Source organism: Syngnathus typhle, linkage group LG3 (assembly GCF_033458585.1).
Source record: "Syngnathus typhle isolate RoL2023-S1 ecotype Sweden linkage group LG3, RoL_Styp_1.0, whole genome shotgun sequence".
NCBI lineage: Eukaryota > Metazoa > Chordata > Actinopteri > Syngnathiformes > Syngnathidae > Syngnathus > Syngnathus typhle.
In genome coordinates this window covers 10,659,202-10,683,963 of record NC_083740.1, presented here as the reverse complement: position 1 = coordinate 10,683,963, position 24,762 = coordinate 10,659,202, and the positions used below count along the sequence as shown (strand labels likewise).

The following is a 24,762-nucleotide window of genomic DNA, read 5'->3' as shown; positions in this document are numbered from 1 at the left end:
CGTTGCCGACTTTTGGAAAATGCCAGCTAATGGAGTGTAAAGTCAGCCAGTGTTGGTATGATCCATATCTAAATGAAAACAATTAACTCTCTTTTGTGCATCTACTTTACAATATGATCATAATGAATCTTTAACAGGAAATATTGTTGTTCATTTAAATAGGCTAGTTTCCATGTAGGTGTCTACAATGAAAAAAAGAAGATGGATAGTTTTATTCCATATGGTCACAAAAGAAATCAAATTTCTCAATAAAAAAAAAAGTGACGTTGGCCTGAAGCAACCTGTTGCGGTTGTCGCTGGAGTTGTCATTCAGCAAAATCTTTTCGCAGTCCCCAAACTATTTTCCTACTTCATGGTAAGGATTGCAAGCCAATTCTAGAGGCAGTACCCAACTCTAAAGATGTTTTTAAATAGGAAAATGGACAAGGTTAACCTTCTCAAATGATATCCGAGATCATAAAATGTGAACCAAACCCAAACTCTGATGACGAATGGTTGACACAAATATAATACAAAAATGACAATTAATAGAAAATTATTGAAAGTTAATTACACCAAACATTATATTTTGCGACAATAGGAAAATGTGGGTCCCAGCTTGAAAGCAGTAAAATTGGATTCTTAGAATATTTGCAGAACTCTTGAATGTTGGATTATGTCATGTACAACATTTCTTCTAAAAATTTTAGTCAAACTTTGACTGTGGTGGTCGATTTGTTGGAATAGAATACACTTTGGATTTCATTATACTGTAAAAACCAGAATTGACTGTTCATTTAGTGTTTTATGAAGCAATGGTTTACCTTTTTTAACAGTCGTTGTGGGGGCCATTGGTAATGAAATGGTTGAAAGCTGACTTACAGCTAGCGTGAAATTGATTCTCACTCAATGCCCCATTGACGAGCAACCGTTCCAGTATGTCGTTCGTCTCTCGTCAAAGGTTTGCTGGGTTAGACTCCCACCCGTGCACGTGAAAAAAAAAAAGCGTTGGCTACATTTTGTATTATTTGATTTAGGAACCCTTTTATATTGCAGTATTTTATTCAAACTAGAAATAATTCAAGATCTTAGCTCAAACTTGAGTTTTATAAGCATGGCGAAAACACTGACTTTATTATTTTTTTCTCACTGTAAAGATTTTCCCAAGGAATTTTGCCACCACATGATGACAAAATCATCTGCTATCAAACTGGTCAGATTAATGGAAAATTATCCAGAGTCCCCATTTCTCTGTATATTTTTTAAATAGTACTTTGCGGGGTTAACTCTTTAACTGTTGGGGTTAATTAATCCAAAACTGTTTTATCAATATTCCAGATTATTTTTTAAGGAACAGAACAAAGAATAATTCAATTCAAACCAAGGTGCGTGAATACAACTACTGCGGTAACTCAAACTTAAATTGGGGGGAAAAAGTTCCTTCATGAAATAAAATAAAAATGAAAATGCTTTAGATGGATTTTCTCAGAGTAACGAAATCAATAGTGACACAAAAAGGGAAAAAAATCAAGATGACAACTATTACCTAAAAATGATGAGGATACTTACATAAAAAGGGATCCGATTCAATATCATAAAGCAGAATATTTGTTTATCAATGATAATATAGTTTGTTGCAGTACCATTTTCAAAAAATCCAAATTCCAAATATTATTATTTGTTGTGATTATGAAACAACTACAAGCTGAGCAGCAGTTGAATGAGTTCAATTTGTAGTTCATAATGTAGGTGGTAAAAGCTTTCCACTAAAATGCTTGAGGTTTTGGGGAGTCACTGTCGCTCAAGTCCATACGCCACATTTTCCCACACCGTGTCTCTCTTCTGACTGTTTTCATCTCTTCATCTATTGTATCTACCTTTCCCCTGGCCTCATTTAAGGGTGTGTATTTTTATGCTTCGCATTAGCGAGGGGAACGAACCCTCTCACTTAATGGTAGTCTACTCAAGTCCAGTCTCAGACATTCAGTCAGTCATCCCCAGAGAATAAGAGCAGTGCATCTTTGCCAAAATGTTTCTCTCCTTTTTCTCAGCTCCCAATGATTTCTGTCTTTGTCCTTACTCACTGATACAGTATTCGTTAGTGACGTGATCCAAATGAGAAAAGCAGCGTTGGGAAGGCCAAGGGAGAAGAGGAAAAGAATGGGGATCTGTGGCAAAACTTGGACTGCTGAAAGTTTTAAGGGAATCCCAGGAGGCAGTTAGGTATGTCAAATATATTTATAAACTCACCGGACACTTCATTTGGTACACATGCACTCCATTGAAGAGATCAAAACAAGAACTATATCAAAATTCAAGGGTGATGATTAGTGTTGTGTTTTAGAGTTTGCAACTCTATTGCACCCTACTGAGAACTGATACAAATGATTTAAAGTCTACAGAGCTAAAAAGTAACATTAAATATATTGTGAATGAATATCAGCTTGATGTCTTAGAAGTCATACATTTCTTGCTTAAAATATTACATTAAGATAATATTCACTGACTCGAAATTTTTGATTTCAGTCCGCATAGATCTTTTATGTATTTGATTTAAGATATTTTCATTCATTCATTAAAAGGTAATGTTTAGTGTCTACGGTGTATATTTTACATTCGTCAACTTTTACTTGAGCTGACCTACACTACCGTTCAAAAGTTTGGGGTCACAAAATTGTTTGGGGGACCCCAAACTTTTGAACGGTAGTGTAAATATTATTATAATAAAATATTATGAATTAAATATTATAAATTATATCTTATATTTGTATAAGATTATATATAATCTATGGATATAAGTATACATATATATTATAAGATTTTTTACACAGAAGATTATATATATAATCTATAAATAATTATCTAAATAAATATATACACTACCGTTCAAAAGTTTGGGGTCACCCAAACAATTTTGTGACCCCAAACTTTTGAACGGTAGTGTATATTAATATATCTTGGGAGACTATTTGAGTCATCGGTCTACCTGCAGCAAACTACAGCTACAATAATAGGTGAAGTGGAATCTCTGGGGACAATTTGATCTCCCAAACAATTTTTCCATAGGCGATGTTGGCAATAGAAATTATCTTATATGGGCGTCTGTCATAATTCCATTTCAGTATTTAAATGACATTTAACATTCAAAACTATGGCACGTATATTTTAAAAAATATAATTGATTAAGATCTCAAATAATAAAACAGTGACATAACTCTAACGGCGTATGAAGGTGATTGGTGTCACGTCACACTCAACTTGAGTCTTTCTGCTTACTTCACATTAACTCACTTATTCTTCTCGCCTTGCAATCAAGAATGACAACCTCACAGCAACAAGTCAAAGAAACAGAGCAAAATACATGCGCAACATCTATCATCTCACAACATTTGTTGAAATCTTGCAAGATGTTAAGCAACAGAATGGAGACGTTGTATATTTTCCCAACAAGGCTTGTACATTTGACATGGGGGAAATTCAAATTTACAGATTGCACTGCTTATTGTTATTTTATTTATATTCTCACTATGGCTAATCTGAATAGGTTAAATGTATTCTATTGCCTATATTGCATTGAACATCACAGTTCCGACCATGGACAACAGCAATGATACCATATTGGTGTGACAGATTAGCATAGTCAAAAAGAAGGTTTGTTTAGCATAGTGGCTTGTTACAAAAACTTTCTTACAATTTCTTATAGTAAAGTTCTAAAAAAAAAAGGTGAAAGAAACAAAGTGTATCCATCCACTCTATAGTCTCTTGAGCAAAGAGAAAATGGTTGACAAACATAAATAACATTTTTATTATTATTGAAAATGTCATATCCTTTAACAAGAAGACTTTTCTTTCATGAAAGTACTGATGCATAAACTAACCTGATGTTATGATGAGTTATCAAGCATGTGGGTGGATTGCTTGAGGGGGGGTCAGCACAAAGCTGAACAAGGTGCTGAATTGTTCCAGGTGTCAAAATCCATTGTTCCAGCGTCCCACTGGAACTAATGAGGCAGGTCTATTTTCACCCCCTAAATCCCCTGCATTGGTTAGAATGACTGATTTACGACTATATGACAGCTTCAACTCACATTATAATATATATTTTAGATGTAACTCTTACACAGCTGCTGTGTGTGTGTGCGTGTGCGTGTGTATGTGAAAAATGGGACTGCATTTATGAAGCAAAAGCAGGGGTCATACAATGTGCTATGGCTCATTTAGTTGCTAAGCATTTGATTGGACCATTTGGACCAAGATAAAAGACTTTGGATAAAGAGATGTAGACAGTACATTTTTACATCATTCAATGTGTTCAATGTCTCCTACAGGGATTGTTTTTATTATTTTACATGCTTTATTGTTTCTAAAGGGGAATGTTATCGCTTTAATTAAAATGTAACACTTATGTCTTACATATTCACTAGAAAGTTGAACAATAAATATATTTGACAGATTAACAGAATACAAATTTCTCGTTTGGGAGAATTATCCTCCAAGTATATCTGACTGATGAAAATCGTACCTCAGTTGAGAACTTTTTTTTAAATGTTAATTGAAAGTTCACACAATGCAGTCCACAGTTCCAGCTTCCAGCAGAGCTCAAACAAATGTCAAACGGTCGTATGCCTCTGCAGGAAGCCATCTGTGTCTCAAACAGGTACAATGTAATTGCATGCTTTGGATGCACAAAGCTGAAAAGAAAAGCACAGCAGGTCCTCCACAAACTCCTGAAAATCAAATCAGGATTGTGACAAACTACAGGGAATCATTGTGAGAGAATTCATTTGTATCCATGCAGCTACATGTCATGAGAAAACCATTTTGTGTCATGCGTTCACATGGAATACATATTACTTACATATGTAGGATGAAAAAGTACATCGAGGTCTGCACTATGGGACAGGCAGAGCACCTCTAACCTGCAGCCAGGGAATATGTTAACGTAACTGGAGATGTTCTTAAGTACATGCCAAGAAAGTTTTCCATGTGGACATCTGTGCTAATAGAAAAACAATTGCAAAGTGATTTCTGCATGGACGAAGACACACTCCATTGTCATTGGCATATGGTTAGTGTGGTTTGTGGTGTGGGGAAAGGGGCACCAATGATACATGCCATGCGGTTGCACATGAAGCCACAAATAAACCCACTGGTTCACTTCTCACCTCGCTCCTGAGGCAAATTGGTCCATGTAAAAAATTTAAACAAGTATTTGGTTTCAAATGCGCTCCAGCTTGAAGGCCCCGCCTGCTCTCGCCGAGGATGTTGACTCTCCCGCAAGTTTAGCTATTTAAATGTTGGAGGGAGGCAGACCCAGCTGGTGGACCGGAGAGCGTACACGCGCGAGAGGAGAGTGACATTTGGACTTTTTTTTTATTTGAACAACGAAGGAGACACATACTTCGAAATTATTTAGTGCTGTTTGTGGATCTCGTCATTTTTATTGTGCGTATTTCTGGTGCGTAAAGTTCCGTGCGTAAACGGTCACACTACAGAACTGTCACAACAAATTGATGAAGATTTCACGATGTATTTGGATACTTTTTGGGGGACAACTTTTATAACAATATTTTACCAAGTGTCATAAGTGAACAGCAGCGCTAATGCCGGACTTTCATTCTGGATTGCCGTATTTTGATTCATTTGGATGGATGAAATCAAGCTGCGGACTTTCACCTGCAAGGGACACTGAGGGGTTTTGGACCTATTAATTCCAGCCAAACTTGAATCTGAGAGGATTCCGAAGCAGGGGGAGCTTAACTTTTTAGACCTTCCAGCAGCGAATCAGCGGAATATTCATGAATCAATATTTGAATTACTACAAGATGAGGCTGAGAGCATCGAGGTTTGGTTATCTGTAAGTACAAAAAAATGTTACTTAGATTATTATTAAATGTTATTAAATTGAGGCTGGCCAGACCATCTAACTTTTTTTCATTTTTTTTCTTCCTCCAACAGGTTACTTCAGTTCACAGCGCTTTGCTTTTACGCACAGGTAACGCATTTCACTTCAGTAAATCCTCCTGATAATAACTCAAATGAGTAAACTGGTACGTAACGTTCGTACATTGCACGTCTGCACACGTCTGCACTGGATTGCAATAATAATGAAAACATTTTATTAGAACGGCTACGGCAATTGGCAAAAATTCAAACATCTTGAAAAGTGGCAAGACCCCACTTTGACAGGTGATTGTTAAAACATATGTGGACGGCTGTATTGAGGGGGGGGGGGGGGAGTCAAGAAGGGGGTGAAAGATCACTGCTGGTAAAGGAAAATAACCAACAGGGGAATTGTCATCCCCGAGGGTCCCCGAATGAATCATTAAAAGAGCCGCAAACGCCACTGTAAAAAAAAAAAAGGGGGGGGAAAGTAATATATAATTCAATGAAGAAGAAAAATCTACTTGAATTAAAACCATTTTACAATAGTGTGGTCCTCCACATTTGCAGAATATTACAATTTAAATCAATGCGTGTGCTTACTGTTGTCCTGCAGAACACAGTGCAGTCTCCTCCTAATTTCAAGCACCATGTCACCGAGCAGAGTCGGCTGTCGGACCGGATGAGCCGCCGGTTGACTCGAACCTATCAACTGTACAGTCGAACCAGCGGGAAACACGTCCAGGTGCTGTCCAACAAGAGGATCAACGCTAACGGGGACGATGGAGCGGCGCACGGTAAAAAAAAAAAAAAACAAGCACACCGCATCCAAATTTGAAAGAACTTTTAACGACAGCTAAATTCAATTTAAACAATTTTCCATCTACACTCGGAGAATTGAAAATGTATTCAGATATACAAAAACGTCGGCATTGCATTAACGCGTTCACAATATTAGGAACACCTAGGACGTTTAACAGCGTCAATTATTTTCTAATTTCATGGGTTTTAGAAACAGTGGGTGGGGGACAAGAAAGCTTGACACCAGGAGTCACTAATATATGTGTAATTGCATCAAAAACGTTCATATTTGAATAAAATGTCTGCAAAATTGACCTTTGTAACTATTATTAAATTGATTATGTCAGACTTTCCAGAGCCTTGGATTGATGGTGTTAAGTTTTGCAAGACTTAAGTTAATACAGTACTTTAACAGAAAAAGAAAAGCAGTGTTTGAAATTCACCTGCAGTGCACACACTGTATGTGGTGAAAAAGATTATCATCGATGTTGGCTGCCTCTTGAAAACGTTTGACAGAGTAAGACCTATGAGAAGCTGGAAGTTAAGCGTCATCATTTCTTACAAGTTATGTGCTTGCGGTTTGCTTTGAAGAACCTGGAGGCAGACTATTGTCGAAAAGAATATTGTAACAAAAGCCTTGACCCCTAGCGGGTTGGCTTCCACCACAGCCTCCATTTATCCAGTGAATGTCTGCTTTTTGGAGACTCATTATATGGATGAATCGTATCGCTTTCCTCATGAACTCAATTTATACAAGCAAGCGAGGACCGTGTATTCACTTCATCGTATCATGTACTCTTTTGTCTTTTTGATTTCTCTACCCACACACTTGTCCTAACACACACCTATAAAAGTGGGTGTCACTCTTGTAAGTGGCCCAAATCTCCCAGCGGCGCTTTCCTTCCTCTCTCATTTGAAGTGTATCAAAGTACACCATTTACTGACCCTGCTACATCAAAACAAGAGTGAATGGATGGCATCTTTGCAATTGTGGTTCATTGGACAGGATGCTTTTAAATATTAGTCGAGTCCCTTGAAGGGGAAGTCAATCCCAAACTTTTCTTTGCAATAATATGTTTTGTGCAGCCCAAATAATCAAAACAAATGTTCTGATTAATGTTTCATTTGTGGAATATGAACTAGGCAAAATCCGTCTGTTTTTATCCATTTCAACGGGTGGCAATTTGAAAATGACATTACAGTTGCCAGTTCTCAGGTCACAACCAATCACGGCTCACCAGTTTTTTTAATTTGAGCCATGATTGGTTGTGACCTGTGACCTAGAAACTGTGATGTCATTTCAGTTGACAGCAAGAGGCAAAATGGCCGCTGCTGGATAAAAACGGCGTAAATGACGTGCTTAGACTAGTGGGGGCACATACAACAAATTATTGTAAAGATAATGTGCGGGTTGACTTCCTCTTTCATGACATGGATATGACATTCTCCACTGTTCATTGAGTTCATTCAGAGAAAAGACATCACAAAATGATTGCTTAAACCACATCTTCTCATTGTTTGCTTTGCATTTACTTGTACAGCTAAACTCGAGGTCGAGACGGACTCTTTTGGGAGTCGTGTGCGGATCAGAGGGGTGAAGAGTGGATACTACATTTGCATGAATAAGCGAGGGAAGCTGATTGGAAAGGTAAGCAGCACAATGAGTTTGTAAATGACAAAAATGGTGTGGAAGAAACCACTTTGTAATGAAAAAGGTGGCATAGTACATGGCTTGCAAAAAAACAACACTAGACAATTGAAGAAAATCTTAGTCCTGTGAAATAATTCGCAGGCGTAGTAAGGAACGTTTTTGCAATGCCAATGTCTTGTTTTAAGAGAGCAGCTGTTGAAAAGCCACCGACGAGCAGCAAGCAGGTATTTGAAGCTGCTGGTATCTCCAGAGACACAAAAAAATGCAGGATCTTTCCAAAACTTGCAGTCATGCGTAAAGCAGTATTTCGGCCACACCTAAGCACTGCTCAAAAGGAGAAACCTTTGCAACAGATCTGGAAACTATTTTCAGTTTTATTCGTGGATCAATGCAGTTTTAGAATAGTTAAAAATGATGGTTGGTTGGTGGATGACCACAATATCCCAACAAAGCTTTGACATCAACAAACATGTGACAGACATTTCGGCAAGGAACAATAGAGAAGTCAGATGCTAGGCTTGAGTTCCTTTCAAACAGAATACTTCCTATCATGGTATAAAATAGCGATACATAAAAAATGCAAAAAAACTCTTATGCAAGACAATAGCTGGATGAGAATAATCAAGGTGGTACTGAAGCGCTGCCCCTATTTAATCTAACTTGATCTTTAGGTAATGATACAAATGACAGATTTTTTTGATCATTTGTTGCAATTGTTTTTGCATTCAAAAACAAGTTTTGAATAATAATTTGGAACATGTATGTAAAAGTTTGCCCAGCACTTATTTCTAAGCAGGTTTTTTAAGGCTCAATCATAAGTGAGGTAGTTATGATAGGCAGAAAGAAAAGGGGGCATATTCCACCCATGCCCACTCTACTGTTTAAATAACAAACTATCTGACAGAAACAGAAATTGGGACAAACTTATTCCAAATACATTACTGTTCGGATAAGGAGACAAGTGTATGGATTCACATTTCAATCGCTGCACTGTATCAAATGTACAGTACCTAATAAACCCAGGAAAGAAACCCAAACTAAGGGACCTGCTGCACATAGGATTCGCAGCTATAAAACTAAACTACCGCTTTAGCGCTATCTTGTGGCATCTTGGTACCAAGCAACTAATGTCACTGTGAGTTGAGGAGCTTTATTTAGACAAATGTAGTGGTTTGCCACCATCTTGTGGCATCTGTTGGCAATTATCCAGCTTCTGGGGGCATCAATGACTCTTGGATTTTGACTGTTTACGGCAAGGCTCTGTCCCTTTGTCACAAAAAAAAAAGTTTTTACAACTTCAAATTGCATTATTTATATTATTTTTAGTGTGAGATAGTATAAATGTTTCCATTTTCTGGGTGTCAAAATATATCTGATTTATGCCACCAACAGAAGAAGGGAAGAGGTAAAGATTGTATCTTCACCGAAATTGTTCTGGAAAATAACTACACGGCGCTCCAGAACGCCAAATACGAAGGCTGGTACATGGCTTTTACACGCAAGGGCCGTCCAAGGAAGGCCTCAAAGACCAAGCAGCACCAGAGAGAGGCCCACTTCATGAAGCGGTTACCTCGGGGCCACTTGTTGAGTGAGAAGAGACCATTTGATGTTCTACCACTCTCTGTTCTTCCTTTAAGCAAGCGGACTAAAAATTCGCATCAGCAGCGCTCAGTGGGCCGCTGAGGTACGACGATGTGGAGAAACCATTATGGACAAACCACTCTGAAATTAGGGGGGGACAATTCACATTTCACAGTCAAATGTAACTATCTCTCAGATTGTGGACTCCTGGTGTCATTCTTTGCTCTGGATTTTATGTACACGTTGACTGTCAAATATGATAATTGTGTCCAATTTAGTGAGATATGATTTCTCTCATTGAATTAGTGGGACATTGAATTTTTAGGAAGAGATTTCAAGGCTAAATGTTCAGTGGTAAAGAATGTTTAAAGTACGATGAAGCTAAACAAGGCAGCTATCTGTTTTTACTGTTCTGGTTAAAGCATCTGAGTTTCATTTGACACTAATTTCCTTTAAGAGGTAATTTTGGAATTTTTCAATATCTATGAATATATTTCTACTGTAAAAATGTAAATTACATCAAATGGATATTTATTGTAGAGTGTATATTAAAAGCACTAAAGAATCCACTCAAAAGAACCTTGGCTTTTCTCTCGTGATTGTTTTGGAATCGAATGAATGTTTGAATGTTGTCTTCCCCCTTTAAGTTGGAGACCCAGATAACTGAGGGGCAATATCTGTGACAGGCCACAGAGTTGAATGTGCTCAGCAAGTGAGACTTGGATCTGAAAGGCTGGAGCTACGCGTTAAAAGCGATGAGGTCAGCCCACCATTTTGGCCCAAACAAAGGTTACCACCATGTAGTTGCATTTCTCACGATCGCACACCGTAACCCTCTGATCAAATGGGCCTTTGTGAAAGCTCATATAAAAGGCCATGTTATACAATAGTGGGTTCGAATAATAACACGAGGAGGGGTCAGTTATCAAAAAGAAGGCAGTCACACAGGGAGGGGTTGGAGGGGAGGCCGGGTGAAGAAGGGGGGGGGGGGGAACATCAGGGCCTGTGTGGCAATATGTGGCATGAACTGAAAGCGGGCGAAAGGCTGGGAAGAGGCGTTCGGGAGTGAAAGGGAGGCAGAAAAAGGAAACCTCTTCCCAGAAGCAGTTGAGCATGACCGTCAGAGGCCAGACGACAGTGAAGCAAGACTGAACACAAGGACCTGGCTGCATGCGCTGGCTCACAATGCATGAGCTGGATGGTCAATTTGTTGAGCTTGGAACACTGGAATGTCTTCAAGGAATTGACAACGCCTTTGCAGTCTTGGTGTAGCGGAAGAGTACATACATATTTAAATACTATTTTGCCTTTGGAAAATAAAATGTAAAAGTATTGTCTGTTTTTATAACAAACCTTAAGCACTGCATCCCAAACATAATAAAGTGAGTGAATAATTTTTTTGCATTTTTATTGTCACTACGCCTGCTTGAGCTGCATTGAAGCAATCTTGCTCGTAGCAAGTGACTCCACAAACACAGCAAACGTGCTGTTCTAAAAACAGTAATCATAAGCCAACATTTCAAAGGGTTTTAACTTAGAACACTTTTTAATGTGTTCCACTTTACTGTTTTGGGTACGTTTTTTCTTTTTAATCCCAAAAATGTAAATTTTTGCTTTAAAAAAAAAAAAATAGAACCAAGGCATGTCCTTCCCCAACACTTGTTACTTTCAACTTGTTCCATCGCAATATATTTGATATGCTCTAGTACGCCCTTCCTAACCCAACCCAGACATGACTTGCCCAAGCTTGGGAACAGCCGTGGGTCACGGCTGGCAATCCAAACCCGCGCTGCCCGCACAAAAGGCAGCGATTTGTACCAAATGCTTCCACAGCACAAATTCTACATGAAGATAATAGACGGAAAGCAAATTTGCCGTGCAAAAAACTTTATTATGACACAGTAATGTGATTTTCGGCTTTCATTTCAAAGCATTAATGGGGATGGGGAAATTGATCAAATTCCAGAACATGGGCGGACGGATAAATAACATCAAAAAGGTTGTTTGGAGGACCCTAACATGTTAACAATGTGGAACATAGTCTCGTGTATTGTTTTGTATTTAACCCAAATTTGTGTGAGTGATGGTGACAACAAGCCCAAAGTCTCACGAAACCTCTCAGGTAAAATGGAAAGAGTTCCACATGCACGAGCTACCTCCATCCCCAAACCTCCACTAATGGCTTTCAGGGTGGCCTGTGACACGCAAGGAACATGAAGGTATTCAGTTAACACAAACGGGATGTGCTCGTAAGAGTGACCCCGTAACGAACAGGTCAATGTGTGTTACAAGCACATCAATGAAAGGAGGCTGTCTCGGTTGTGTGACTCCCATCAAGACCGCAGGGGCGCTGGCTTTGAGAGGGAGCCAGAAAGCATGGAACAAAGTCATATTAAAACAGTGTTCTGTTCTAAACTTTCCACAATTTTAATGTTTTGATGAAAGAAATGTTATTTGTCAAGGCTTGTCAGTGGTTTGAATTTTCAAATATTGGCGGAAACCACAAGAAAGAAAGTATTTCCCATTTGAAGTATTCATGGAAAACATGTCAGGAGACTAATCAAGCATGAATTCAACACATTTAAACGTAAACCAAAAAAAATAACCAGAATATGGCATTCTCTCTGTCTTTCGGAATTCATTGAGTTTTGCAGTCGATGTCACCTTCACTCGTCGCCTTTAACTTCTTCAGCTCCTTCATCAGCTCCTGCTCGAGGGTTAAAATCTCTTTGGGTTTCTTGTACTGTACAAGAGTAACGACAGAGGAAAGTGTCATTGTAGTCTAATAGACACACACACACACACAAATAAAGACAAATAAGAAGATAACTGTATAAATGCATACCGAAGAAAGAATAAAGATGCATTACCGCACAACTACAATTCAATTATGACTAATCAAATCCTGATTTGCTCTAGGATAGGGAGTGGGAGAGTGGGCCAGCTCCAATTTTTTATTCCAGTCTACAGAGCATTCACATAATCAAGACTCCTGCAATAAAAGAGGCATTCATTCGGCTGCCCCCCAGATTAATTAATGAATCAATTAAATATAGGAAACAATTGTGGGTTTTTTTCATTGAAAGTTTCTTCAGTTGCCTTGATTTTGTCCTCAGATTGAATGTATTTACTCATTTGTATTTTTTTGTTCATTTATCTCAGAAATAACTAACTGCCTAACCTATCCATAAAGAAGAATTTTATATACACATTTATATTTATTTCATTATTGAAGTACTTGGTATATTAATTGTAAAACAAACATAATCAAATCAAATAAATCGACAATGCATATGCTGAAAAATATGCATTTTTATTAGCTTATTGCTTGATTTCTTATCAATATTATAAGTAAAACACAGTTATTGTTAGCTGAAGAGCATAATTGCTTAAGTCATCATCACAGGATGGATAAGTAGTGAAACAGGCTACATTCTTTGTTTGAAACTTCGGCTCTGACTTTTCTATGTTGCACATTTTCCCAGTTGCGTGCATGGATGCCAAACACGTTAACGTCCACAGTAAGTATGACGGCCTCATCGACGTGAATGTCATCTGTTGTCTTTCTCTGTATCTGAGTGGTTTGCTGGTGGCTGGTGATCAGTCCAAGGTGTCCCCTGCCTCTCATCCTATGTCAGTTTAATTGGCTCCCTCTTATAATCGGCACATGATATGCGTGATGCGGAAATACAACTTGTATTTAAAAAAAAACAAAAAAAAGCATGAGTGGGATTTGAGACAGGTCTTAAGCAGAAGACAGTCTATGCATCGATATTTTTGTTGGACTGGACACTTACACTGACTATCAAAGTGTTGTTGGCATGAGTGAAGCTTAAGGCAGAGCTGTCCAGCGGGAGTTGACTTCGATCCATATCAGGAATATCAAACCTCTTGTAATACCTGGAAATGCAGAAGTATAGACAGCTTTATATACAGTCTCAATGTTTCCAAATCAGTGTGCCTTGGCACATCTGTGTGCTGTGAGATCATCGATCAGATGTGTCCTGAAATTTTCTTTTTATTATTTCACTCTATTGGTCCAAACAAAAACGATAAACAAATATTGCATCCTTGCTCTGGCACTCAATGGCATAAAATATATTATATATATTTCACCTGGGTATTCACTTTTTGTGACATTTGTGTTTGCCAGAGTATTGAATGATTTTCTTTTAATGTAAAATACATGCTTGAGCCTGAAAAAACCTGGGTAAACATTAGTAGGAGTAATGTAGAGCTAACAGTGCCATCTATAGGAATAACAATGGAGTTGCAATAAGTGGTGGCATGAGAGTGTGTTCAAGCATACTTACTTTTTGTTGGAAGTTTTGATGACAATGCATCTTTCAGGTGCTTCCACCGAAACCTGAAAGACATCTTTTGGGTGGGGGAGGTTCCGGATTCTCCACTGAAAACTGCTCTTTGTATCTTTACGCATAAACACAGGCTGTGGAAATAAAAGAGATGTCTCTTAAGAGTTAGGCAGTGTGTGCAAACGGTAAAAAAAAAACAGTCCTAAAGTTAGATTCAACATTGCAGAGAGAAACCATACATTGGAGCAGTTCTCTTTTAGGATCTCAGCATCCAAAGAGACGACGGGACCAACAAGCGGCTCCCCAACTTCGACCTGCCATTGACCTTGCGCTCCAAGTGAGTTTTTGTGACGCCACTTCCGCACTGCAACGCACCAAATGTTCCACAACATCAATCATCTCATGGATCAAAATCATGGCTGGCATGTGGTGTGCACTGCTTACCAACAAGTTCATCTGTTCTTAAGTCATACTCTTCTGCCATTTCTTTTCCATCTCCAAAGAGGTAGTGGATCTTCCTTTTCCCTTATGGGGAGGGTACATATAAACGTATGGCCATCTTAGTTTTCATAGAACCAAAATATGGAGGTTATTGGAATGTTCAGAGTACCAGATGAGAATCAGGGGAACATGCAAACTCCAAATAGGAAGGGACGGAGATTCAAACGGTGAGTGCAATATGTCCAACACTTTGAGACATTGATCTGATGTGCAAATTAACTGAATATTATGCAGTGTCGTCTCAAAGTGGAAAGAAATATCCAAAGAGTGGATGCACACATATTTGACGAGTAGGACCACTGGATAAAAGTGCACAGCCACACACGGATACACACAATGTTGTTTCAACTCATTATGCTCACCATCGTGAATCAATGCAGTTTTCTTTGACGATTTTAAGTTGTCGATCCAGCTTTGCACAGCCATTGTTGTGTTGTGCAAAGAAACTTCCGGAATCAACCCGTAACCACGGCAACTCACAGTAAACAAAATTAACACGGAGCTTTTAGCTTTTAGTGAAAACAAATCAAGTTTAAATTTATTTTAACAACAAAAAAAACTTCACACCTTTGTAAAGGAATATGTTTGGTTTGAAAGAAATGTCATCAGACGTCATCAACATGTGTTAAAGGTTCTGTCAGCATATTTTCCGAGATGCATTTATTGCATTTTTAACACAAAGAAAAATAAGTCACAGCCTAAAAGCCACATCATTGTGCTTAAAAAAAACTATCGCTTACAATTTCCAACAATGCATAAAAATATTTGCGTAAAAACAAAAACACCCGGAAGTGTTTGATGCTCAACTCCTCCACTATTTCTAAATCTTTTTGTGTTTGTGTTGTTTATGAATTACAATAGAACATAAATTAAAATAACCAATTATTCGTCAATAATATAATTTAAACGCATGGGGGGGGGGGGGGGCTAAAATTCAAATTCAAATCAGTGATTCAAATCAAATGAACCGGAAATGTTCGCTCTTTTTTGTTGACCAGGAACAGTTTCCTGTGGCAGCGGTAAGTGCAAAACATTGCAAATGCTTTTTTAAAATGCTTATGATACGACGTAAGACATGATCGTGGACCTGTCAAACATGCAATAAGAAAACATGTTTGGTACGATGACGTTTGTGTGCACGAACACATTACTGGCTCCTCGCTAATATAATAGTTCAGATAATGTAGCGAACCTACGATTTTATTTTAACATTAATTTGGTATATACGTAAGCAGTGCTCCGATCGCTCTGCCTAGGATAGTAATTGGCCGCGGAAAAGAACATGATCGGCATGTATTGATCAGTGCCTTTCACAAAAGGTCAACATTTTATACCGTATTGGCCTGAATATAAGACGACCTTGATTATAAGACGACCCCCTCTTTTTCAAGACTCAAGTTTGAAAAAAGACTTTTTGAACACCAAATTTAATTTTTATACAGAAAATAATTACAGTACATCTGAAACAAATGATTATAATAATATATTCGAGAGAAAAAGTATGTTAAAAACTAATCTTCCATCCATCCATTATCCATATCACTTGTCCCCACGGGGGTCGCGGATGTGCTGGAGCCTAACACCCTAAATTGGAAAATGTCAGTTCAACTTTGTAAAAAATAAAACAATATGTGTAGTACTTAGAATAGTTTTGATGGCTGTCCTATATTTATAGAAACAACATATATGGCCATCAAAAAACAACCTATACTTATATTTTCTCATATATAACTGGATCTTGTCTATTCTAATTCACATAAACTAGGCAGCAGGCCCCTGGCTTGCCCATTTCACTCTGAAGATGGAATCATGTCACGGGATTGTGAAAGCTTTCCCCAAAGTTAAAAAGACCAGAGCTTCTCAAGGAAAGGATTCTCCTCCTTTAAAGAAGAAATCTGATGAATTTGATGTGACAGGTTTGTACTTTTTTTGTTTTGATTCCAAGTTATATCATGCTCCTCATTTCATGTTCTTTTTGTCTCCCTTTTCTTAGGGAGTACCTTTAATGGTACCTCAGTGTACATCCTACCTGCAGGCATAGGAAATGCAAGATGTCAGATCTTCCAAAGACAAATTCAACAGAATGGAGGCCAGACAATGAGATCTCTATGTGTTGGTGTCACTCATGTTGTTGTTGATGACAACATGGAGTGTGATAGGGCTCTGCGTCTCATCAAAGTGGATGCAATGCCCTCTGGGGTCCATCTTGTAAAATGCAGTTGGTTAAGCTCATGTATCAGTGAGAAGCAACTCTTGGATGAATCAAACTACAGTCTTTTACCAAAGAGGTAACGCCGATCAATGCTTTGTCTGCTATGTCTATAACTCATCGAATACAGGTTTACCCGCTTTATTATAGATAGTATAGATGCTCTAGTTGTATTGGTTTTATTGTCTTCCCAACATTCCAGAGGAGCCTGTTTGACTTAGATGTTATCTTGGTCCTGTTATTGTCAGTCTTTGGACATTCTCTCTCTTCTTAGGAATTCTGAAACTCAACAAGAAAAAGACTCGCTGAAGGATGACAAATGTGCAACGGAAGCATCTCTCAAGCCAGAGTGTGATCCAAGCAAGCAAGGGGAGACATCAGACATGGTCAGTGGCTGGTAGTTGCGGGTAACAAATACCAAGTTCACTATTCTCTAAGTCAGACCATTTTTTATCCTAACCGTTTCAGAGTGTATCAGACAAAGAAGTAGTGCCGGGAGAAGATGACGCAGTCAGTCAGAGTCACCTGGAAGCTCTCATCACAGGCCAAAGCCCCAAAGAAGAGGCGCTCAACGTTGAGCCAGGTCAAGGCTCTACCACTCAAACGGCGGTCTCAGGGAAGTGGGTCTGCGCACAGTCTTCTCAGTCCAAAAGTAATAACTTCAACAAAGACATCACCGACAAACTAGAACAACTGGCCAAGGCTTATACACACCAGGGAGACAAGTGGAGGGCATTGGGGTACTCCAAAGCTGTCAATGCACTGAAGAGCTATCACAAGCCGGTTACATCGTATCAAGTAAGCAAACAGATGCAGGATACTCACAAGATGTAACGATGCCCTCAATTTCTCTTTTTTACCCCCATCCGACCCTCCCGTTTCAGGAGGCATGTCTCATCCCAGGAATTGGCAAACGCATGGCGGACAAAATTGACGAGATCATGGAAAGTGGTCATCTGCGCAAGCTTGATCACATTGGCGAGGCCGTGCCAATATTGGAGCTTTTCACTAACATTTGGGGTGCAGGAGCAAAGACAGCACAGCTTTGGTACCAACAGGTAAAACATTCACTCTCCATCCTTTACTGTATTGAGATTATTACGTGCTGGCTACTAGGTCACAGGCAAGGCTACAGTCTGGAGAAACCCATGTGCTAACTCCGCACCAAAAGGAGCTAAGATTTAAAGCCGGAACATCCTTGCTGTGAAAAAAAAAGTCTAATCTCAGTATAAAGACAATCAAGACAATTGTCAATGTTTTCTTATTCATCAGGGATTCCGCACTTTGGAGGACATTCGCACAAAAGCTCACTTGAGCAACTGTCAGAAGATAGGACTCAAGCACTACGAAGACATCCTAGACAGAATGCCCAGGGATGAAGCTGCAGCCATTGAGAAAGTGGTAAATAGATATTCATTTGTCCATCCAAAATTATTGGAATGGCAAGTTCAAGTCTTTTGTATGTATACTGAAGACATTTGGGTTGCAAAACAAAAGATGAATATGAGACACAAGCTCAGCCGTCCAGCTGTTCTTTCACGGTATTGAGATCTAGATGTGTGGAAAAAAAAACTCAGGACAGGGCAACTTTTGTTTGATGCCAACCACTTTTCAAGAAAGCAAAAGTATTGGAACAGACATTACAGCAGATACTGTCAGTTCACTTGTTTCTGGGGGTTTCTCCTTTCAGTTTCCTCTTTAAGAGGTGAAATACAGGCCGAATTGGATTAAGGTCCGGTGACTAACTTGGCCAGTCTAACCCCGATGAAGTCCTTTGTTGTGTTGGCAATATGCTTTGGGTCATTTTATTTTTGTACGATATAGCTTTTAGATGCATTTTTCTGTATATTTCCATCAAAATCTGATTTTGTAGACTTCAGAATTCATTCTGCGCGTTCATCACGAGTTACATCATCAATAAAGACATGAAAAGATTACACATGTCGTACCACCAGGTTCAACCACTTATCGGAAAAAAAAAATGGAAGGCCAGATTGGATTTAGCAGAGAAGTAGATTTGAGACTAACATTTTGCAACAAAGTTTTTTATTTTTTATTAACCTCTACCAAAATGTTGAAAAGGCCAATCTATGGAGAAAGAAAGGCACTGCTTATGATCCAAAATACACAAGCTCATCTGTGAAGAATGCTGGAAGTGTTGTCATGGCTTGGACTTGCATGGCTGCTTCTGGGCCAGCCTTTATTATTGTCTAAATGCCACCTTGGGTCACAGTTCAACCACTCCAAACAGCTCAATAAACATACTCTCCAGATAAACCAACTTCCTCGCTCCCCATTCTCAAAGTCTGCTCCTTTTAGGCTCAGCCCTGGCTGGTCTTGACTGATTGATTGATTTTTTTTTGACCATATAACAAAGATATTGGAGAAAAATGGAAAGAAACAAAAACATCACCAACATGTATCTTGGTTCAGCGCAATTTCCGAGTTCAAAAAGAGCAGGAAGAAGTAGAAAAAAACAGATCTCGTCCTAGCCCTTGTTCTTTATAAATTACATATCATGTTTATACACATGTAGGTTATTCATATGCGTATAATCACGTACCCCAAAATAAAAACAAAACAAAAAACAATGCTCCTCTTTACAGATGTTCAGATAGTTTTATGTATAAACATGACTTGTAGACAATAGACATAATATATTAAAAACAAAGACCAGGAATCACACAGGATCAGGTTTTTAATGACATAAACTATTTCTGAATATGTGCAATTGTGCAGGTGAGGGATGCTGCCCGAGCAATTGATCCTGGCCTGGTGGCAATGGCATGCGGCTCATACCGCAGAGGAAAGAGCACATGTGGAGATGTGGACGTGCTTATTTCACATCCTGATGGAAAATCCCACAAAGGTGTATTCACTAAAGTGCTCCAGAACCTCCATGACACTGGTAAGTTCTGTCAAAATTTTGATGTAGACATCCATACATACTCGAGTTAAGATGTTTTTTTTATTTAATTTTTTTTCCCCTCAGGCTTTTTGACTGATGACCTAGTGAGTCATGAGGAGAATGGAGAGCAGAAGAAATACATGGGCGTATGCCGCCTGCCAGGACCAGACCGCCGCCATCGAAGGCTGGATGTCATTGTGGTGCCCCACAATGAGTTTGCCTGTGCGCTTCTGTATTTCACTGGATCTGCACACTTCAACCGCTCCATGAGGGCTCTGGCAAAGACAAAGAACATGAGCTTGTCAGAGCATTCGCTTAACCAAAGTGTGGTGCGTCAAGGTAGCGCCAAGGTGTATGCTGGCATTCCCCTTCCTACACCTACAGAAAGTGACGTTTTTAATCTTTTGGGTATACCATACAGAGAGCCTTGTGAACGGGACTGGTGATGTACAATCACCAGGATTACAACAGGGGTTTTCAACTCCCATTATACCCAAGAGGCAATTTAGACACCACTGCTTTGGCGGAATATTATTTTATTTTTCACCGAATGAGGATAGACCTTCACCTGCTATTTATTTGCATCCGTATGTCTATTTTGGGGAATCTCAGCTACATTTGGATGGGTAAATAATTCTCCAAATTAGCTGGAAAATAAATCAAGTCCAAATAATAAATCAATTTTATTTTTAGAAATATTACAATTATTTTCCATTTCCAATTTTGCGGACCGCTAGAGGGTCGCGGACCACCGGTTGACAGTCCATGCCGGACTCATTTTTAAAATCTAAGACAGGTTGAATGTTGATAGCCAGCAGGAAAAAATGGAAAGAAACAAAAGATAATCAACCCGGTTATGGATATGGCTGATGGGTCGTGACTGGGCAATGCTGCTGACTCACCAACGGGAATGTTATGCCTGGTTAAGGGTCGAAACCCAATATTTGGGTTAAGGTCCGAATCCCAGTTTCTGAACCATTGGGAATATCCCATTTACGGACAGATACCACGCTGTGCCCCTGTTTGTGAGTCTTTTGTCAGTTTCTTTCAATCTATTTGGCTGAGTGTGTGCTTGTGCATGACATGGAAATTATGTTGTCAACACCCATTGGCTCTTGCCAAGGATTGACTGGCTAGATTTGAGGACTGAAACTCAGAAACAGCCCAACGATGCCCACCTCTGAATAATGGCAACAGGATTTTGCCACATAGTAAAAGCTTACCTAGGCTGGCTTGCCATTGTCCAGACCTGCCTCCAAATGAAAATATGTGCTGCATATTATCAAGCACAAAACATGACAACAGAGACCCCGGACTGTTAAGCAACTTTAATCGTATGTCAAGCAAGAATGGGAAAGAATTCCAACTTTTACAACAATTATCTCCAGTTTTCCAACGCTTCTTGGCTGTTGTGGAAAACACAAAGGGGGGGGATGATGTAATTGCGATAAACATGCCCTTATCTTTTTGGAACATGCTGCAGGCATCAATTTCAAAATGAGTGAATATTTGCATGAAACCAATAAAATATCATTTTGAACATTAAAGATCTTGTTTTTGTATTCAGTTGAATAAAGATCAAGAAAGACTTGCAGATTATTGTATTATTTTCTTTTAGCTTTTACACAACACCCCAACTTCATTGGAATTGGAGTTTTTAAATGAGTATAGGACTTACTAGAAGTAGACATACATTTAAATATATAAGAAAATATCTAAGAAGCATTTACCGTGCAGTCATCCGATGGATAGCTAAAACAAGAAAATAACGGGGCAATTCGGCCACATAGTTTAGAAATTCTCTTTAAAATTGTACGACTGGAATCCAGGGAAGGAGACTTTGCCGACTCAATGAGTTTGTCCATTTCAGAACACTGATTTTCTGGATCTTTGTCTTTGCAGTCTTCTTCTTGCACGTTGCTCATCATGCTGCAAGCGCCGCTGAAGTAACCACTGCGCTGGTGGTCAGGATCTTCGTTCAGGTGAGCCATTGTAATGAACGGCTGCTGCAAGGCCTGATGGGGAGAGATCCTCTGGTCTCTGTCAACATGTAGCATGTATTTCAGAAGCTCCACAAATGCCCTCCGGTCCGCCAACTCCGCCAGCTCGGCCTGTGCGGGATAAAAGGTGATAAGGGCTTCCAGAGAGCTGGGTGGTTCAATGAAGCCGTTCCACTCAAGAGGTGTGGTATGATTGACTGCTTCGTACTCTTCTGGTGTGCTCAGTCTGTACTGCGGACTTCCACCGGCTTCCATCTTAGTGAAGAAGCATTTGGTATATCTGCCAGCACAGAGCAGGTGGTCATCTGGCTGACCCAAAACATCCACCATGCACTTCATCATCTGGTATTCACAGTCAACTGGGAAGAGGTTGTCAGCAATGTAAAGGAACACCAAGACGCAACCAACGCCCCAAACGTCCACAGCCTCAGTGAAGGGTAGGCCAAGGGCGGCTTCTGGAGCTCGGTAACCTTTAGGCTGTATCTTCATCCCAGGTTGGACACTGGACACTACGAGCGCTAGACCAAAGTCGATCAACTTTACCCTGAGGGGACAGTCACGCTTGTTGACGCACATGATGTTGTCTGGTTTGATATCTGTGTGTAGGATGCCAAGGCGCTTCAGAGCATCCAAGGCCACCAGCAATTGTTTGGCAACGGAGCGGATTTCACTCAGAGACATTGGCTCCCAATCTCGTCCACTGAGCAAGTTGAACAGGTGACAGTCGAGCATCTCAAAAACCAGACAGGTATGACCCATGCATTCAAACCTCTCAAAGAATTTAATGATATTGGCGTGATCTGGGTTCAAGTCACTGACCATCTTTAGCATGACAAGCTCCTTCTCGGTATCCCTGATAAAAGCTCTACCTTTCTTAATAATCTTCACTGCCACTGTGTCCATGGTGGACTTTTTTAAGCACTTGGCCACTTTTCCAAAGCGACCTTCACCCACGAACTCCAGGATACTGTATGGCGAGGAGTCGCTGTCTAATATCTGGCCTGCCAGGATGTTACAGCAGCACTGAGGAGAGAGATAGATACATATTGCTGTCCAGAGTAAAATGAAAAAAGAAATTCAAGCATACATTTGTATGTTCCAAGACATCACACTATCTTTATTAGGTTGAATGAATAATGATAACATATAAGATTTTACTCTAAACTTTTAACCTTGTCCCCAATAACAACAGCGTGAGATTCAGACTTAGTTTTAATTTACATTTGTTCAGCACATTGAATTGGTTTTAGCATAAGTCATGAACACAATGTGAATTGACATTTACATAAGCACACCCTCCCCTTTGTGTTACTTTGGAAGAATGTTTTTTTGGTTTTGCTGGGGGAAATGTGCAAAAATCAAACGTATATTTGGTTCATCTTAATAATGGTTACAAAAGTACGTTTATAGAAAGAAAGTCATTCATTATTGGATTCACTCTCGAGTTCAAGCATATTTGCTTGGATTGAAGCTGATATTTTTGTTTAAATATACATTGATTATGTGAATAATTTTCATTTCTGTGCCTCGAGCATGATGTTGTTTATATTGTAATGTGATCTACTCTTCCTGTAATCTCCAATTGTTAAATAAAATCAAACACACGCACAAAGGGGACTGGTAAGACTTAAATTTGTGTACACATTACAGTTTCTAAATATCACACGTTATAAAATATTTGATATAAACTATTTTAAACCTCTTAATCTCTTCCTTCATATATTGTATTTATATTTATTTCCCTTTTTAAATACGCCATGAACTTAAATTTAGTTTACATTGGAAACATGTAAACATATGCAATGTACGAACTAAATAGGGCCAACATTTAATTGCGAGGGTAAAATCGTCGGGATTGTTCACCCTACGCATACGGCGATTTAAAGACCACGTCAACGTTCTCATTTCGACTTAATTTACTGTAACCATTGCGCATGCGCAATTATTCGTTAGTCTGTTTGCTCAAAATATTAATCTTTAATTACAGTGTTTGATTTTGTGATGATTCACACCAGTTAGTTCATAATGGGAAAACCCGATTGAAGACGGCTTAATTTGTGGGGCAAAACCACAAACAGCTATCAAAACGTCCGATCTTCGATCGGCATGCAATTTTCCAAGAGTTAAACAGTTGTTCAACCTTAATTAGTGTATCAAGTGTGGCCATATTGAACTCTTACCTGGGTCACACGATGCACCCGAAGATAGGGAATTCATGCACAATTACATTTTTTTCATGTTAGATGGTAAGAAAATGGCATATTATGAAGTTCAAGTTGGGCAACTCGCCTTCGGCGGCATGATGGCCGTAGATTTATAACAACTAGCAAGGAGTTCGGCTACGGCTCTCCAGTTTAAATGTTCATGGTTGAAGTTGTTCTTTTTTTTCAATCTGCGCACTGCAATTGGCTGGTGAAAAGTCCAGGTGTACCCCGCCTCGATCTAGCTCAAAGTCTAGCAGCAGCCTGTCACCATCTGAGGATGAGCAATAAATGGATATAATGAATATAACAGGCTGGTAGTTGTTTTATTGTCGTCCACCACGCGTCAATTGAAACTCTATGTGACGTAATAGCAGGGGCGGGGCTGGTTTGAGGCCCCAGGGCTGACGTAGCACCCCCTTTTCTCGTAAAAGAAACATTCAAATGATAAGACCGATACTTCAATAAACGTTGGCAGGGTTTATTTCCTAATGGTGCCAACGTTGATGCTCTGTCTCTTACTACCCACCTGGGTGTAGCGTAAATGTGATGTAAAGGTCTGTTTGAATTCTAATCACTTTATGGAGCTTTAAATTGCTGGCATCAAATTGAACCCAAGTAAGACAGACAGACAGACAGGCAGGCAGACAGACAGGCAGACGAAAGTGTCACGCACCAGTAATATATAAACAAACGAACAAACACTTACTTACTTTTTCTTTTTATTTCGAACAT

At 39.2% G+C, this 24,762-nt stretch overlaps 3 protein-coding genes across 8 annotated transcripts; 2 read left to right on the top strand and 1 right to left on the bottom strand.

Moving 5' to 3' along the window:
* The first annotated feature begins 5,287 nt into the window (after window positions 1-5,287).
* fgf8b (fibroblast growth factor 8b) lies at window positions 5,288-10,474 on the top strand. 2 transcript variants are annotated; one of them, XM_061274679.1, is made up of 5 exons: window positions 5,288-5,836; window positions 5,938-5,974; window positions 6,479-6,659; window positions 8,205-8,311; window positions 9,707-10,474. In XM_061274679.1, exons 1-5 carry the CDS (start codon window positions 5,778-5,780, stop codon window positions 9,995-9,997), a joined length of 675 nt encoding a protein of 224 aa, XP_061130663.1. In that variant the 5' UTR covers window positions 5,288-5,777; the 3' UTR covers window positions 9,998-10,474. The 2 variants fall into 2 exon arrangements, with proteins under 2 accessions (XP_061130663.1, XP_061130662.1); XM_061274678.1 differs by lacking the exons at window positions 5,288-5,836; window positions 5,938-5,974 and having other exon boundaries at window positions 6,296-6,659.
* Window positions 10,475-11,765: 1,291 nt separating this feature from the next.
* On the bottom strand, window positions 11,766-15,327 carry dpcd (deleted in primary ciliary dyskinesia homolog (mouse)). Of its 2 annotated transcripts, none has more exons than XM_061274681.1 (6): window positions 15,072-15,327; window positions 14,653-14,722; window positions 14,448-14,572; window positions 14,209-14,342; window positions 13,693-13,795; window positions 11,766-12,638 (listed from the first exon to the last, which is right to left on the bottom strand). In XM_061274681.1, exons 1-6 carry the CDS (start codon window positions 15,072-15,074, stop codon window positions 12,534-12,536), a joined length of 540 nt encoding a protein of 179 aa, XP_061130665.1. In that variant the 5' UTR covers window positions 15,075-15,327; the 3' UTR covers window positions 11,766-12,533. The 2 variants fall into 2 exon arrangements, with proteins under 2 accessions (XP_061130665.1, XP_061130664.1); XM_061274680.1 differs by having other exon boundaries at window positions 14,653-14,733; window positions 15,072-15,323.
* Window positions 14,632-21,420, top strand: poll (polymerase (DNA directed), lambda). 4 transcript variants are annotated; one of them, XM_061274676.1, is made up of 9 exons: window positions 14,632-14,876; window positions 16,475-16,625; window positions 16,703-16,997; window positions 17,193-17,304; window positions 17,387-17,716; window positions 17,803-17,976; window positions 18,191-18,319; window positions 19,658-19,826; window positions 19,911-21,420. In XM_061274676.1, exons 2-9 carry the CDS (start codon window positions 16,511-16,513, stop codon window positions 20,270-20,272), a joined length of 1,686 nt encoding a protein of 561 aa, XP_061130660.1. In that variant the 5' UTR covers window positions 14,632-14,876; window positions 16,475-16,510; the 3' UTR covers window positions 20,273-21,420. The 4 variants fall into 4 exon arrangements, with proteins under 4 accessions (XP_061130660.1, XP_061130658.1, XP_061130659.1 ...); XM_061274674.1 differs by lacking the exon at window positions 14,632-14,876 and adding an exon at window positions 15,657-15,728; XM_061274675.1 differs by lacking the exon at window positions 14,632-14,876 and adding an exon at window positions 15,693-15,728 and having other exon boundaries at window positions 16,479-16,625.
* The last annotated feature ends 3,342 nt before the right edge of the window (window positions 21,421-24,762 follow it).

Bases quoted from the DNA above. Each gene is read 5' to 3' on its own strand.
- fgf8b (XM_061274678.1), top strand. From the start codon at position 6,368: ATGAAGAAGAAAAATCTACTTGAATTAAAACCATTTTACAATAGTGTG. The intron at 6,660-8,204 runs GTAAAAAAAAAA...TTACTTGTACAG, and splicing joins GGACGATGGAGCGGCGCACG to CTAAACTCGAGGTCGAGACG. The intron at 8,312-9,706 runs GTAAGCAGCACA...TGCCACCAACAG, and splicing joins GAGGGAAGCTGATTGGAAAG to AAGAAGGGAAGAGGTAAAGA.
- dpcd (XM_061274680.1), bottom strand. From the start codon at position 15,135: ATGGCTGTGCAAAGCTGGATCGACAACTTAAAATCGTCAAAGAAAACT. The intron at 14,734-15,071 runs GTGAGCATAATG...CCTCCCCATAAG, and splicing joins AACTGCATTGATTCACGATG to GGAAAAGGAAGATCCACTAC. The intron at 13,796-14,208 runs GTAAGTATGCTT...CTGCATTTCCAG, and splicing joins ATCAAAACTTCCAACAAAAA to GTATTACAAGAGGTTTGATA.
- poll (XM_061274674.1), top strand. From the start codon at position 15,672: ATGAACCGGAAATGTTCGCTCTTTTTTGTTGACCAGGAACAGTTTCCT. The intron at 15,729-16,474 runs GTAAGTGCAAAA...CACATAAACTAG, and splicing joins AACAGTTTCCTGTGGCAGCG to GCAGCAGGCCCCTGGCTTGC. The intron at 16,998-17,192 runs GTAACGCCGATC...CTCTCTTCTTAG, and splicing joins TACAGTCTTTTACCAAAGAG to GAATTCTGAAACTCAACAAG.